General features: G+C 48.0%; 4 protein-coding genes across 4 annotated transcripts; 2 read left to right on the forward strand and 2 right to left on the reverse strand.

Moving 5' to 3' along the window:
* Positions 1-64: 64 nt before the first annotated feature.
* Positions 65-1,289, forward strand: MCYG_01139 (conserved hypothetical protein; the record flags this gene model as incomplete). Its single annotated transcript, XM_002850989.1, has 2 exons — positions 65-1,070; positions 1,153-1,289. The coding sequence occupies 2 exons, from the start codon at positions 65-67 to the stop codon at positions 1,287-1,289; spliced, it is 1,143 nt and encodes a 380-aa protein (XP_002851035.1).
* An 866-nt stretch (positions 1,290-2,155) lies between these two features.
* Positions 2,156-4,517, reverse strand: MCYG_01140 (C2H2 type zinc finger domain-containing protein; the record flags this gene model as incomplete). Its single annotated transcript, XM_002850990.1, has 2 exons — positions 2,156-3,201; positions 3,257-4,517. The coding sequence occupies 2 exons, from the start codon at positions 4,515-4,517 to the stop codon at positions 2,156-2,158; spliced, it is 2,307 nt and encodes a 768-aa protein (XP_002851036.1).
* A 1,113-nt stretch (positions 4,518-5,630) lies between these two features.
* Positions 5,631-6,416, forward strand: MCYG_01141 (uncharacterized protein; the record flags this gene model as incomplete). The annotated part of the gene is made up of 4 exons (XM_002850991.1): positions 5,631-5,775; positions 5,824-5,927; positions 6,006-6,129; positions 6,238-6,416. 4 exons carry the CDS (start codon positions 5,631-5,633, stop codon positions 6,414-6,416), a joined length of 552 nt encoding a protein of 183 aa, XP_002851037.1.
* An 812-nt stretch (positions 6,417-7,228) lies between these two features.
* On the reverse strand, positions 7,229-11,209 carry MCYG_01142 (serine/threonine-protein kinase ssp1; the record flags this gene model as incomplete). Its single annotated transcript, XM_002850992.1, has 2 exons — positions 7,229-10,295; positions 10,356-11,209. 2 exons carry the CDS (start codon positions 11,207-11,209, stop codon positions 7,229-7,231), a joined length of 3,921 nt encoding a protein of 1,306 aa, XP_002851038.1.
* Between the last annotated feature and the right edge of the window lie 5,406 nt (positions 11,210-16,615).

Here is a 16,615-nt window from a genome sequence, read left to right on the forward strand (position 1 = left end):
CAAGACGACCATATCCAACTCATGAAGTTAATGCATATACTCGAGTCCTGACGAGCATTGAGAGATGTCCAACGACGAGACTTTGGGTGATTCAGAATCCTTAGGATTTGGTCCTCAGCGGGCAGAAGCTGTTGTCCATTCACTAGCCCGCGCACAGGAATTAGACCTGGTAGCTCCTGAGGAAAAAAGGGGCAAGAATTCCTCATGGGTTGTCCGTGCAATCATCCGACCTGAAGAGCCATTGCATGCAATTGTCGTCCATCATACGATATCCTCGATGTGCAACGGAGAGATTACTTGCTGGACATATATCTCTCAGGGAATGAAGCGAGTTGGCCAGAAAGAGCTGGTGTTTACCGTCTCGCGGAACACTGAAAATGAACGAAAGAAAGACTTCCCTAACGATCCACTTCGTTGGATCGAAATCGTCTACTCCATGGCAAAAGGCGGGTGTCTGGTAGGAGAATTTGAACATACGGATTTCCAGGTTGCTGACTTTCTTGGTCGGTCCGATGTAAGTTGGATTGTATACTGCCCTGCTTGTCCTATCCCGAACGTGGAGGACTCTTTACTCCCGGATGATTACTTGCAGGCTATACCCCTTCTCGTGGCTGAGACAGAGGTTGCTGATAAATATGGCCTAATGAGAGTACTTGGTCATCTGGGTGCTATGGAGAGGTGGTTCCCTTGGCCACCTTGGTTTGATCGCTATCGCAGGCCATGCATCACCACCGCCCAGATGCAAGGCTCAGTCAGAGAAGAGATGCAGTTCGAGTACATCAAAGGACTCAGTGCCGTGAAGAAGGGGTCCAATATCAGTCTTCGAGTTCCTAAGCAGTCGGAATCTCTCTTGGTGGAGGCCTTGCTCAGGCATAGCCCTGATAAACCATTTCCCCTGGATACCGTTCATCATATCAATTCAGACTCTGGCTTGTTGTGGGATAATCGAGACCCACAACCAAGGGGATATTCGGCGGGAAGTTCAAATGAATGTATGAACTTGAACTTTTTCGCCTTCTGTCCTGGCCATAATGAGGATGAGCTCATGTTAGTTGAGGATGGATATATGTGTAAGTCACCCAAACAATTCACTTGGTCTCTGCCAAAAGTTAAGGACTAATTGTGTCTACAATGTTCATTGCAAATTTCCAGTTATGCTAGCAGATGAGACATGGCTCAGGATTCGCAACTGCATTCAAAATTTGATGCCATGCCATATCTCCTTGGGCCCTGAGCTGCAGTTCTTGCTTCGGTTGGAGAAACCTTCAGTGCCAGATCACCCAGATTAAAACATGCACACACACACACACACACACTGGACAAACCACCAGTAGTTTTTTCGGTCTTTTTTTCTTCTGCTCTTAAACCACTTTCGTCTCAACTCAGTCTTCAGAATTAAACACTGAGAAAATCAATAGATCTATAGAACGATTTCACACACTAGAATAGGCTCCTTGCAACCAGAGCGGTCATCAAGTCAACAGATTTCATTGTAAGCAAGAAAAATAAACCGAGATACTACCACCGTATAACCAAGTGATGACCTAGATAGAGCACAAGAAGCTGATGCACCGGAATTACCAGTCTATTACAGCCGCTATCAAATGACGCCGCACCGACTCACAGTCGAAACTCCAGGAGTAACGGCAAAGCAGAGCCCATGTAGAGTTGTTTAAAACATTGAAAATAAACTTAGAAAGTCAATAAAGTGAATTCAAGAACTGGTGAAATATTTAAACGGAAACATAGAAACTGACACGAGTTAATGGGGCATAACAAAAATTTCAAGAGGCCATCCAAAGCCGGGTATGTAACTTGTCATGACTGTACTCGAAAAGTAGACGAATGAAATTCATTAATGGCAATGTGGTATAAAAAGAACAATTTTTTTTGTATATGCAAATTTGAAGAAAGCCGCCATAAGGGACATCATTCAGAGGAAACATCATACTTGAAAGGAGGTAAAGGGGGGGAATGGGGGAATGAAGCTCAACGTGATATAAACAGAAGGAAATCAAAAAAAAAAAAAAAAAAAAAAAATCAAAACCACTGTATAAAAAGGGGAGGATATAAACAATAAACGAAAGTAGATAGAGACCTTGGATATTGAGTCGTCGTCTTGGTATCATCATGTCTCGGTGTACCTAAGGAAATGCTATCTGATGCTATTATATTCATTTGTCCACGCCTGGCCAGACTGTGGCCACCCGCTACCAGCAGGGCCAGGGTTAAGCTGGCCAGCTCCCAGTTGCTGTTGTTGTTGTTGCTGTGGCTGACCAGATGGCTGGTTCAAGTACCCAGTATTGACAGGGTCTTCTTCGTCCCCGAATCCGAACTCCCCACCAGAGCTTGCATCAAAGCTACTTCGCCCTCCAATGTCACTATTGTCGTCCACTGGAGGTGCAATTTGATCCCACTGTAAGCCTTGAAGGGCCGGATATTGGGCCAATAAAGCGGCAGGCAGCGTGAAAGAGCTTCCATGTCCGTCCATGCCTGGTATTGTTAATGGCTGGTTGTTCGGCTGTAAGTGCCCAGGCGAAGTGCTTCCTTGTTGTTGTTGCTGCTGCTGCTGCTGCTGCTGATTAAGAGCATCACGTTCAAGAGCCTCTTCATCAAGAAGAGGCTTTATGCATACTCGGCCAGCTTCAGAGCGGAAATGGCGACCTAGAGCATCGGCACGGGCGAATCGCCGACCGCAACCCCATTGGCGGCCGCTAGACATGTCGCCACGACAGACAAATCTCCTCTCACCAGAGTGTAAGCTTTCATGCCGTCTACGATCATGCTGGCGGGCAAATGCTCTACCACAAATGGTGCAGACGAATGGTCTTTCATCTGTGTGGGTTCGAAGATGAGAGCGCAGATTATATGCTCTTGTGAACTTCTTGGGACAAAGTGTGCACTGGAATGTTGCAGGGTGCTTTTGAACTCTTTTCGAGTCTTGTGGATTAGATCCGGGCCGCTGGGGATTTGCAAGGTCCAAGATATAGCTACGGCTGTCAAGGGAAGATGTTGACTGGCGTCTATTCTTGCTAACTGGAGAGACTTCCCGCGAAGATGGTGTACTGAAAGTGCCACTCGGGACTAAGGATGGTGATAGAGATCCGGCATTTGAATTTGTCCCTCCCAGAGATGCGCCAAGTGAAGAAGGTGACATTGGTCGTGACATAAAGGGGTCTGATTTGCTTCGTCCCCGAGCACCTAAACCCGAACGTTAGTCTACTAACAGAGCAGTATAACAAAGGGAAGAACATACGACTGATTGGGGGACTCAATGTATCCCCGTCTGCATTTAGCTTTGGAGCATCTACAGTTGACGTTCTGGAGGGGGGTGCAAATTCAACATTGATTGAAGGGGGCGTCATCTGGGCTGCTTGTCCCATATCCCCGAGCCCAGCTTGAGCCTGAAAGCCAGGTACGGGCGGGGCTGACGTTCCTGCATATGGGTCCTGAGTGCCTTGCACTCGGGGGATATGTTGGGCTAATAGTAGTGAGCTGTCTGGATCTAGGTCTGTGTTATGCAACTGTGGAGAGAGGCGAGGAGAGATATATGGACTATGCGCAGGGCTATATCCATTATTCTGGTCTCGTTCTGATATCGTGAAGGCTTCCATTCCAAAGGCATTGTCATACAAACGTGGGTCAGCCTGAGGGGGGAGGCGAGGAGATGGCTGTGCAGAAGGATGAGCAGAGTTATCGAATGTATCATGTTGTGGTAAGAAGGGTGAGTGCGAGACAGACGAGACATCGGAATGTTCTGACGGTGCACGCCGATGACCCCGAAATGAGCTGTTCCCGAGTATGCCGTGCCAGTTGGACTGTGAATCAGTACTGATATATGCCGCACTGGCGGGATCCAGCGAAGTATGCCGGGAGTGCTGGGGCGTGTAGAACGTTCCAGGGCTCGAAGCAGCGGCAGGGGAGGCAGGACGATTAGGGGAGGAAACGGTCTCTGGTGGGATTAGGTGAGGAGAAGTCGGCATTTGTGGCGAAGATAGTGGTTGAGCAAAGTCCGCCGGGTTGATGGTAGGCTGCTGGATAGTGCTCATCATTGCGTTCGATGTGTTGAACCCCGAGGTTTGGTCTTGGTGTGTAAAGGTACTGAATTCGTCAAAATTGAAGCCGTGGTCAGAATTATCAAATTCCGGGAAGGGCTGCGAGTCTCTACTGTCGTTTACGCCGGCAGTGGAGTGTTCTAGCGAGTCAAGGAAATTGGTATCAAAGGTCTGGGAGAAGTCTTCCTGTTGATTGAACGAGCGTTCGGGCGCCGTCACATTGGTGGTGAACCCAAGCCCGTCTTGAGATGTAGCTGTTAGGTAGGGAGTTGTAAAGAGGAACTGCTGATTGCTTGTCGATGTAGTTGTTAGATAGTTATTGTCACTATTACTAGTTCCCGAAAGTGATTGGTTGGTATGTAGTCGGTTGCTGTTGGTAGGATCTGGGGCGAAGTGGGAGTTATTATTGCTTTGTGCCGCCGATGACGACCTCTCCCTCCCATTCTGTGAAGGTGCCTCCATGATGGCACAAAATGCTTCTTTTTTCCTTCTTCCTTTTTGTTGTGCCTTTCCAACGAGCCGCTTTTCTACCAGAAGTAGCCTGGCTCGGTGCAGGGGTCAAGCTTTTGAGCGCTCAGCTGGCGAAGCACGTCCTACCCGCCGAGGCTGATCGCGTAAATAAGATGTGCCTTTCAGCAGGATGAGGTGTTTCGAAATGACGGAGGGTTAGACCTAGATCGAGTGGCCCTCCGGATGACAGGCGTGGCGGAGTAGTTATAGTATATGGCGGCAGTGGCAGTGGTGAGGGATGGTGGAGCTCTCTCTCTAACCACGGGAAAACGTCGAGAAAGGCGCAAGATGCTGTATTACTTCCCACTGTTACAAGGGGATCCAAGTCAAACTTGTTAACCGGTTAGTTTATATGGCTATAGAACGATGCGCTCAGCGCGCAACTCACATGAGGTCCGAAATTCGCTGATAGCTGATGGGCCGAAGAATTAAAAATAAAAATGGGCGCCTGGGTTGATTCAACGGTCCCCAAACGAGCCCCACTAGCTCTCCCCGTCGTTCAGTGAGCACGGCAAACCCGCTGGCAGCAAGAATCTAGCAGTCGAAGTGCACCCCCGAAGCCGAAACAGAGTGTTGAATGCCAGTATTCAAGCAAAATGGGAGGCGAAAAGAAGAGCGAAGAGGATGTAACCGCAAGACGACGAGAAAGCGAACAAGACGAGGTTGGAACCCGCTGCGGGACTCTTGGCGCTCTCTCACACTAAAGGGGCGGCGATTCTTTAACTAATAAAGAGAGTCAGGGGGAATAATCCAGGCAGTTGAGAGACAAGAGAAGCAGTAGTGAAGGGAAGAGGAACATTCGACTGTGATCGTGGCTGACGGTTTCATGTCCTCGACCCTGTCCTGGACTTCTCTTCTCTTCCCCCCGGCGGCTCAAGCAAGGCACTGTTGATAATAATGTTTGGCCCCAATCTAACAATCTATGTGTCCTTTGCAGCTGAACTGGCCTGTAGCGCCGTAGGTTAGAGGCCGGGGAGGTATTCTGCAGCCCGGACGATCGACTATGCGTTGGTAAATGTCTTGCCCAGGTTTGCCTTGTGAGAATCAGAGCCCGGCTCTTTCACGATGTACATACTCCGTCCACCAGGAACAAGCTACGCGGATCAATATCCCGAATCCTGGTCTTGCATACGCGACTGCTTTGCGCCTGAGCGATTAACCCCCAAGCTGGACGTTGCCTTGGATTTGGGCTGTGCGCGGACAGGACAAGGCTGAGTATTCGATGCCAGTCGCTTTGTACATGATACCTGATTGGCAGCATTACCCATAGAGACACGGACACCGTATCAGTGCCAGATTATCATCCAATCTGATCCACCGAACAGGTCTTTTTATCTTGTTCAAAGACCGGTGAGAGATGAGGCCGAGAGCTGAACACGGCTCGTTCGACGCAGTCATGCCCAAAAGCGAAACTAATATTATTTTTCCTGCGAATCGAAGCCCATAGCGAGTCCAGATTCCTCTTGTGCTGTGTTGCGCTTCCAAAGTACTCAGTACTTGCTCACAAACCAGCCCCCAGAGATCTTCGACGCCCGGAGATCTCAATTGGAAGGAAAATCTTCATGCAAAACCTCCGGGATATCAGATCCGCATTAAAGACGCTTTCTAGAAGCCGTGTAAGGCAGAATTATTTATAGTAGCAATCATTCTGCCTTATCTGGCTGACGTATAGGGTTGCTATTTGAAACCATCGATCCTGGGGTCGTGATGGGGTTCGATAGTCCGTCTGGTATGGGCGCTGCATCGACTGCGCCACAACCAAGGATGAAGCACAAGATCGCCTTCCAAGCGTGGAAGATGAGGGAAGAGTCCACAGAAGACCTTCGAGAAGCCGGAGAAGGGATGCTATAAGGAGTTTGATACTTGTTGTCGTACGAGCCAGTATCGCCTATAACAACCAATATCAAAGCATGATTATACAGAGTACATCGTACTCTGATGCAGAAATATTCAACCCAATCCAAAATGTAATATTATTATACACTGCTCACAATTACAAAAATAAGTGCAAGTAACCCGCCACCGCTGCGGAGGAAATATATGCAGGCGCCAGGTTTTTCCACAAGCAAAGAGCCAGCCTTAGGAGCAACGAAGAAGAATAATGTCTTTTTTTTCTCCCTCGTCAATTAATTGATCCATCAGTATACACGCTCCCTTTGTCCCAAGCCAAAAAAAGGACGTATAGGAATAGAAGAAAATATAACCGATCAAAACGGACATCCGTATCAATCGATCCCCAAAATTAAAAGATAATATCAACAATGAAAGAAAAACAAAGGTTTAGGGGATATCTGTCTGAGAAAGGAAAGGGAAAAGAAAACGATAAAAGTGTATGCTATCCAAATTTTACAGCAAAGGGTAAAAGGTGGGGGGATCGAAACAAACTCCGCGATGCTAATGCAGAATATGACGAAATATGAAATATAAGGCTTATGGGAATATATCATAATAGCCTTGATATGAGGCAAGGGGAAAATTTAAAAAGAAGAGGCAGAGGATTATATGTAGTGTGGGGTGGAGAAGGGTGGACGAATCGTAGAGTGATTGGTATAGTGTGAATTAGTACATATGAGATTCACACGTCTTGTCATTATTTCATTTCGTATTGCGCGTATCCGGTGAATAGAAAGCACCAAGGTATAGTAGAGTCGTTTGTTCATGCATCATACGCTAGACTTGTGTCTGCCAAAGGTAATTCCTTCATCGCTAGAGTCGTCATCTTCGTCCTCATCGTCACCATGGTATCGTTGGTCATCATCATTAGTTTCTACAGGGAGGGCAGGAGATCGTCCTTTGTCACAGGTAGACGTCCTTGCAGACTCATCCGTAACAGTATCACCTGTTCGAAGCATTGGGTGAACAACCGGGCATGTACATGTACCATATTCTTTTTCTTTCTTCTTCTCATTCTTCTCATGATCTTGATCCACGAGATATGTTGAGAAGCCGTCTGCGGATAGAGAGGAGGCGCCAGATACGACGGATGGTATGCTAGGGTGTGATGCGCAGTGGGACATTTCACTGTTATAATCATCCATAGACGAGGAGGACATGGTGATTGCCGATGGAGGGGATGTGATCGGTCGGGCGATTGGCTGATACTTGAACGGGTCATCATCATAACTCTCTGGTTCTAGAGAGTTTAAATAATGTACTGGCGACGTGTGGATGCGGAAATCATCTCTGTCAACGTTGACAATGGTTGCGTTATCTTCACCTAGATGGGCTGTTGAGTCGGGGCTACGGAAGAAAAAATCACGATGGAAAGGGGCAAGTGGTGGTCCGGCGAGATTTGCGTCTTGTCGAAGCTGATGAGACTTACTCCGTCTGTGAATGGTGTATTTTCGCGGCGATGCGTGAGGCGTTGGTGTGGTATTTGGCTCATGGGCAAGATCTGGCGGGTTGACTAGGCCAGTAGCTGAGGCAGAGGACACGGCAACGCTAGGTGTAGAATGACAGGTTGCATCGAAGGACGCATTTTCTGAGAACAAAGAGTTCTCATGCCGCCTGTCTCGAAGATGTAAACTCTTAACAAATCTATTCCTAGCTCCTCCGAATATGGTCATTCCGGCAGCTGAAGAATTGAAAGGCTCGCCCCCGGTTGCTGGAGCAGAGGCATCGTTAAGGAATGACATTTCCAGGTTGGTAGGACGGATGGTCTTTGTCGAACCCGCACTGGAGATAGTGGAGACGGTGCGTCCAGGTAGGTCAGGACGAGGCTCCTGGGTGGGAGAACAGTTCACAGATGTTGGCGCTGTTCGTGATGTAGCCACACGACCAAAGTAATCCGGATGTTTAAGATCGGCCTGTAGGTCCGGGCTGACCACCAGACTTTGGGACAATGGATGCTCACCCTCCCTGCCCGCTCTCGGGGTTCTTGTAATCTCCTCATCACCTCGTAAACTAGTCCGTCTGAGTTCTCGAATGATATCCTTGCCGATAGTCAAGTTGCTGCTTGACGAGACAGACTGTGCAGTATCGACCGATGCGGCAGAACTAGGGGCCCGTCTACGACCAAATATGCTACCGCTCCATTTAACGACGTTTGACCGTACCCGTTCGATAAATGGCATCTTGGTAACGGCACGAATAACGTCATCATTGGATACCTCGATCTTCTTGCCTTTGCTCTGGTATCCGGGATCAGTGTCTTCAATCCAAGTCTTTGGATCCTGGATATCCCTAATAATCCATGGGTGATGTTTGATTTCTTTCAGAGTAATTCGTTTCGTTGGGTTTTTGATTAAGAGGCGACGCAGAAGATCACGCAGCTCTTCATCAACATCTTCATAGGCAAGCTCACCCTCAGAGCGCGTACTACTACCCACACTGGGCGATCTTTGGGTGTGAGTGTGGGGGTGATCAGCCACCGGATCATCGGCTACGACGGCTTTTAGTCTCTTGGTAGGGATGAAGACATCATGTCTGACTATATTTTGGAACAGACTGAATTCATCATCGGCGACAAAGGGTAACCTCCCATAGATCATTCCATAGAGGGTGACTCCAAGGGCCCAGACATCAATTGCACCGGTAATCTTGGGATCCTTTCCAATGGTGGGTTCACATTCAGGACCAGTGTAACAGAGCTCTGGGGCATAGAAAGCTGGAGTCCCGACGGTCTTGGATAGTTCTCGAGCATCATCTAATTCAGTGGCATCGGTCTCGGTAACTTGCTCCTCGTCCTCGTCTCTGATGGGACGGCCAAGGTATGATACTCCAAAGTCGGATATCTTTACTCGATGGTTACCTGTGACAAGTAGGTTGGCGGGTTTGATATCTCGATGAATGATACCTTGATAATGCAGATATTCTAGCCCTAAGACGGCATCTCGGAAGGCAGTACGAGCTTCACTAAGTGTTAGACAGGGTACATAGCCCATATCATCGTCATCGGATAGCCAGTCAGACTCGGTCTGGTACGCTAGATGGCTTGATGCGTTGCTGTACCGGCGTGCAAACATCGGGTCTGATGCGTATCCGTTATACAAACCACTATCGCTGCTGAAGCCTGCCATCTCCCGCATGCGTCTGTCGAATTCTCCCGTCGAGATTATCGAGTGTTGTGGAGAAATTTGAAGTTCAGGGGTATCTTGCGAATGCGTCGATGAGGCTGTCGGGAATTTGGATATGGGAGGATAATCCGCATCAAGCTCGTTGTCCGATTCGCCGCCATGCTCCAAGCTCCAGCCCGAAACGCCGATGTTCTGAGTGCTTTTAGCCTTTTGGCGTTGACGCAGGGCTTCTATATGCCGTCGACGCAATTGAGTATTATGGATAAACTGTTGACTATTCTCGATGAAAGAAAGAGAGTCGGGAATACCTCGTTTTTCACGATCAAGTCTCTGCTTATCAACCAAAACGATCTCTTTCAGACCCTTCTTTCTCCACACTATCTCACCGTTCTCAATGTATTCCAGCACGATGTAAACCTTTTGCTGGTTCGGATCGTCGATGACTTCGAGGAGGCTGACGACGTTAGGGTGGCGTGCCTTCTTGAGAATGGCAACCTCCTTTTTGACCTTGTCTTCCGGATTTCCTAGTTTACCCAGGCGTCGACGCTTGGAGTATCGTTGCACAATCTTGATGGCGACGGACTGGGCAGTCTTGAGGTGGCGACCCAATTTGACTTTGCCATGCTCTCCACGTCCGAGCTCCTCGAGAATTTCATACTCGTTGATTAATTTATTTCCGGTGAGCTCGTGGCGATCCACCTCGACGGTGTGTGTCCTAGTTCGTTAAAGTCAGTAGGAACGTTGAGCGGGTCAAAAAAAAAAAAAAAAACCATACTCTTTGGGTTCTTGCATATGAGTTCGGTGTAGGTGAGCACCAGGGTGTCCATCCTCCGATCCGATAGAGGGAGATGTGCGAGGCGTCCGTGCGGAAAAGAGTCCAGGACTAGATATTGGGGTGTTGCCGGCGGTGCGTGAATTCGGTGAGGTATTCGACTCTCGCGCCCAAGGAGTGGCTGGTTGTGGAAAGGAGAAATCAGAGTGTGATGGATAGGAACTTCGTGTACGTAGGATTGGTGATCGGTATGGCGTAGGGTGTATCTGTTGTTGAAGCATGGCGTAGGACTGGTTTGGATAAACAGGAAGGTCGTGAGATGGGCCGCGAATTGTGGCACGGGGGGCGACCATCGGCAATTCAGCCAGCGGACTCAGAGGAGGGACATTGCCGGTCTCGGCCGTCTGTCTCGGGGTGGTCACAGACTGAGTGAAGGGATCTGAGGCGGAGTTTGAGGTAGAGGCCGGAATTGAGCTCGAGGGAGGGCCTGCCTCACCACCAGCTAGATCAACTAATGAAGGTAAAGAGCTCGACGACGTGTTGGTCGAGGAGTCACGAGAAGTGTTGGACGAGTGTGGTCGATGAGGGAAGAGATGGAGCTTCTGCGCAAATGTTCGACGTTCCTCCGGCCGGCTGTCGTTCGGAATACTCTTCTGACGAGTCAGAGTATTGGATGTCTGTCTAGACAGGAGCCCAGCAGACATCCAAGATAGTCTCGACGACTCTCCTTCACCGGCATCGGTATTATCCTGGTCCCGTTTGTCATTTCGACTGTGTCTGGGCCGGATGTGCCTTGGTCGTCCTCGATCATCCCCGTCCTCGGCCGTCTTCCTGTGGCTCTGTGATTGAGAATCCATTCTTCTGAAGGGGAGCACAACCCGACTTTGCCTCCCATGTATTTTTTTTTTCCCTTATATTTTCTTCTCTTCAAAATGGTCTAAAAAAAGGAAGGAATTGCTTCCCTTCCCCAACGGTCAAAGGACACAAAAAAAAAGGATTGTAAAGATGATATTACCGTGAAAAGAGAAAGGAAAATAAGAAACGATAAGGTGAGTCTTTCGACAAGCACCGTAAACTGTTGTTCACCAAGAGTGGAAGAGAGAGATGCCCGTAGCCCGCATCTCTTGGGATTGTGCGATCTCAGCGAACGACGCCTTTTTTTTTTTTAGTTGGAGAGAGAAAAGGTCGCCATTGCCTCCACTCCCCGAGAGAAGAAGAAAAGAAAAGATCCGTATAGAGAGATAGAGAAGCGGGTTTCTTCTTTTCCTTCTCTTCCTCTCTTCTTTTTTTTATTCTTTCCCTCCCCCTCCGTCAGCAAGTCGTTCGTTGGTCAAGAAGAAGGGGAAAAGCGGTCGATCAGAAGCAAGAGACAGGTATTATTATCGGTGGGAAGTCGATGGGTCTCGCCAATGAAGCAGACGGGCAGTTCGATTAACTATCTGGCGACCTTTGCTGTCCGCTTACTCGTTATTATTAGCTATTCGTTGGGCGTGCAGCCGTGCAGGGTGTCGTAGCACACGATCAAGCCCGAGTGGTGGAGTGGTTGAGGGAACGCCGTATATATATATATTATATATACCGAGTATATGTATGTATATATAGAGTAAATCCAGGGGGGTTCCTCCTCTTATAGAGATACGGAGACAGTCCGACAGGCGCAGAGAATTGAGGACTGGCAAGGAGTGACTTGAAGCTGTCCGCAATTGATGTTTAACTAGTCGACATTCGACGTCAAGAAGAAGCAAAAGAGATGATGATAAGAAGAGAGAGAGAGAGAAAGAAGCGTAAATAACAGGCAAAACGCTTGTGGTTTACTTTTTTTTATTACCAAAAAGACCAAAAAGAAGCAAAAAAGAAGGAGGGGGGAAGATAGGTGGCACGCTAAGCTTCTTTGGGACTAGTGGCTACCAAAAGTGTATGGTCATTACTGGTATTTACCATACACGTTACGCTCGCTGTATCGCCTTTACATACTCGTACAGACAGACTAGGTTGTATATCTTTAAACACTTTTTTGTATACTATGTAGAGAGAGAGAGAGATTAATCCTTCACTCGGACATCGATTGCGGGAGGATCAGCATGGGGATATATAAAGTGTCGACGCCTTTTGATTAGTGTACAGACAAGTTCTCGGAGATTTATTACTATTCGCCTTCAAGAAGGGTCGTAAAAGAAAGGACACGGCTCTTGATGCTTCTTCCCCCTTAGCGACCCCCGAGAGGATCGTCCCAGCGTTTCACACGGTCCTACTAATAGTACATCGTACATCGAGGAGAAGGATACTAGCAGGCATCATCTTCCTCTCCTGGAACAGAACCCTGTCTCTTCTCTTATTTCTTTAAGGTTGGGGGGAGTCTCTCCAGCAATTTGTGGGTGGATGGCTGCGTACATCTCTCTCCCTCTCTCTCGAAGCTACCCCGTTCAAGCTCTCTGCAAGTTACGGCCCGCTAACCATGTCTGGTTTCTTCTATCCCCGTTCCCCCCGTTCCTTGCGCAACCCCCCTTGCCTCCCTTCCCAGCGTCTATCAATTTCCACTCTTTTTCTCTGCTACATGGTTCAGGATGCGTTCAGGCGCTGCCAGGTTCGGAACGTGAACAACGGCCTTGGTCTACCAGAACTCGATATATTGTTATTAGAAAGAACCTCGCGTCGGTCAATATATAGTTACTTATGTGGCCATATGTGAAACAGTGCTTACGATCTATATAAGCCACCAGAGATGCACTCATGGACACCATCATCATCTGCGGTAACAGTCGGCCTACAGCAGGTCATAGGTCGATCCAGCTGCTATTGAAATCACTGCTTTTACTGGCTCATGCCCGGCACAGCCATAGACCACGCTCTATCCCAGCAACAGGCCGTGCAGGAAGGTCTCCCTCTCCGCATAAACCCTAATCCCTATCAACCCCCCATAAAAACCAGCTGGAGAGGAAGAAAGAGCAAAAAAAGAAAGAAAAAGAAAAGAAAAAGAAAAAGTCCAAATATTCTCTTGAATCCTCGGTTTCTGCCACGGTGTGACGGGATGTTAAGGGGGACCTTTGCATGTAAGTATGGGGGGAAGAAGATAACTGACAAAAAAAGAAAGCCTATACTAGATAGCAAAAGAGGGGGAAGAGAGGGAAAAAAAAAAAGGAAGAACCCACGCAACGGCCAACAGAAGGAGGGAAAGCGAAGACTATGATACGGATAACACTTACATGCATTTCTCCCCCCACACACACCAGAAGAGACAAGAGATGGCCTACTTTGGCGTAACTATGGGAGGCTGTTTATTTGGTCTTGATAAAACAGAAAACCTGACTAAGCACGGCATTTGGTAGTTGCTCCCTTCACTTGAACGCATTCCACTCTCCAGGTTAGTTCCAGCATTTTAAACGATACTTCGTGCCGTGCGGTTCAAGCATGGTGGCTTTTGAATACCAATGCTTTGCCAGTGGTGCAATAGTCTTCCTACCGATTGGTAAATCAACCAACTCGGTACCATTGTTCAAAAGCGCCATGAAGCTCAATGTTTTTTGGTCTGAGGGAAGGCTGCAGGGTCGAATTCATCAAACAGACTCTTCATTTACCATGGTTGTTGAAAGTTCTCCCCCACCTTTTCGGCTGATGGTCTTCTGGATATCACAGCCACTGATATTGATAAACGGCTCATTCCATGGGGTCCTCTGGGGCAGCCGTCTCGGCACATATCCCATACACGGAATGATAGTGCAATCAAATGGATGGAAGTTGGCTGGAGCACAGCTTGGCCAGAAACCGTTTATTCAGGTTATTGTTATCTAGCCAGCCGAGGTATTTGAGTAACTAACTCGATATATATGGTATCACCGATCCAGAAAGCAGTTATTGTAGTCAGGAACCACTCATTGATGCCCACAACTGAAGAGCACTATACATATAACATATATAGTAACATCGAGATGGACCTCACCTGGGATGAGGGATAGCACGTGACACACTTAGAGTCCCTTGCATTGCCTTTTTCCTTCATGGCGGGAGAAAGAGACGGAGTGACTCGCATCTGCTCATCGGTGGGACATACACAAGTACACGCCTTTTTTTGCATACGGAGTAATACACACGTACATACTAAGTATTTATGGGCCTTTTCTGTCCCTCTGGCAAGGGAGCCCTTGAGAAAGGTTGACATGGGGATGCCCTTCCATATCGAGCGCTGTGCAGCTAACGTACATATAACCAACGCTTAAACGTGAGATAGCAAGACTTCTAACTTCCCACCAGCAGCAACGTGAAAAAAAAAAGTCTGTATACGGGATAACTACGGGGCTTTCTAGGTAGGAAAGATATCTTGCACTCGGACGGCTCTTCCTTCGAGCCCACTTCTTTATCCATGGTAGAGGGCTAATAATACTCCGTACCCAACGAAAGATGGCCTGATCATCCCACCGTATCGAGAGGAAAGGGAAGAAGATGTTATTCCCAAGATCCATCGGGCCCGGCCAATCGCGCGTCGCTGCCAACTTTCTTTCTCCATAAGGGAGCAAAAGCCAAGGAGTCCATGTGGTGGGTCTTGATGAGCGGCCCAAGCACCGATTTATTTTTTTTATGTCAACGGGGATGGACGTGTATATCTTTTGCATACCAGAGTATAGTCATTGGGCTTCAACATGTCGGAAGCATGAGGGCCTTGGATCGGATTTCAGGTGGCGGAAGGACGATATGAGAAAACCCAATTTATACCAGTCGACGCGACGACGAGTGGGAAAGAATAGAGAGAAAACAAGGATGAGAGCAAGCGGGAAGGAATCATCATTGGGAATCACGTATGATTTCAACTGCATCACAAGCTTCAACAAGCAGCAAGAAGAAGGGTGTTGAGCGATCCGCTCTAGTCAACCTTGAACTTGAAACAAGCCTCCCGCAGATGGATAACAGAGGCATATATATATATATAACGCTTCTCTGATATAGCCCATCTCGTGGTCGGGTTAGACAATGACTAATATTCAACAGTCATGGCCCAAGTCGCATTGTGATCCTCGTGCAAGTATGCAAGCAGAGTCAAGGATTCCATCGATAATAGGTGTATACTTGACCAGCATCCTTATCCCGCCGATCTGGGCCGCTTCAACGACAAAATATATATTTACCTACGACAGATATATGTAACAGATGTCTGTTAAGCGACCCATATATCAAACATTTCCCTCCCGCTTTCTAGAAATGTTAAGATGGACAACAACTCTTCTTTTCTCGGCCATGCCCTTTAGCTCATTAACATCGACTGTCCTCACACGCAAACCACCCTGACCGGCGCTGTTGGCGTAATATCACGGGCCATATAATAGATACACATTATGCAACCCTGTGGTGTGGTACACTCGGGAGATCTCCGTTTTCGCGAGAGCGAGAGAGCGGGCAGCGCGGCACGTCCTAACCCTGGGAATACCGTTAATCTGATACGCTGAAAAGGTAGACTCAAGTAGGCTATCCCGCTGCATTATCCCAAAGGGAGGGAGAGGGAGAGAGAGATCCAAGAAGTCTATAATTGCCCATCTCCAAGGAAAAGAAAAGAAAGCGAAAAAGAAACCCTTGGGCGAGGCACCGTTCAATGTCTGTGCTTGGACCCTCCTTCTCTCGTTTATCTCCATACATAGTACCTTCGCCATACATCGTATGTAACTTTACTCCTCTCGTTTATTACAACGAGATGAATGTGTATGTTTTCTTTTTTGGCGGTTCAGCCGCCACAATGAGTATTTCTTTTTTTGGGTTGTTCAGAAGAGAGACTTGGGTGATGGTGTTATCCAACAGATCCCGGTATCTTGGTCTTCTGGTCGGTACACCCGCCGGTGGTTGCCTCGTCATAGGTTGTAAACGGCCCAAAGGTTGCGAACCTTTGCAGCAGGCAAGAGAGCACAGCATCATCACTCCGTTCGTTCGGAGGGACATAACACAACGCAGGGAAAAATGCCACTCGGACTTGCCTGAGCAAAGGACAACCCCGTAAAATATAATGGTAGTAAAATAGCCTTCCGAGAGCATGTCCGTACAACCCATCTCTTGGAGTAGTATATGAACTTCGAGCTGTTCTGTTGGCTGGCCGGTTTCTCTTATCGCCGGCATAAACCCGAGTATTGCTCAACTTGTCGAATAGGAGAAAAGGCGACGTTATACATAGCATACGCTCCTAGACCATTTACTGGACTTCAACCGTGCCTCCTACTGCTGATTCCGAATATAAAAGGAAGGGAGATGACGATGCGGAGTGGTGATAGTTGTTGAAATGTCTAGCT

The sequence above is a fragment of the Microsporum canis genome, genomic scaffold (assembly GCF_000151145.1).
Source record: "Microsporum canis CBS 113480 supercont1.1 genomic scaffold, whole genome shotgun sequence".
NCBI classification, from domain to species: domain Eukaryota; kingdom Fungi; phylum Ascomycota; class Eurotiomycetes; order Onygenales; family Arthrodermataceae; genus Microsporum; species Microsporum canis.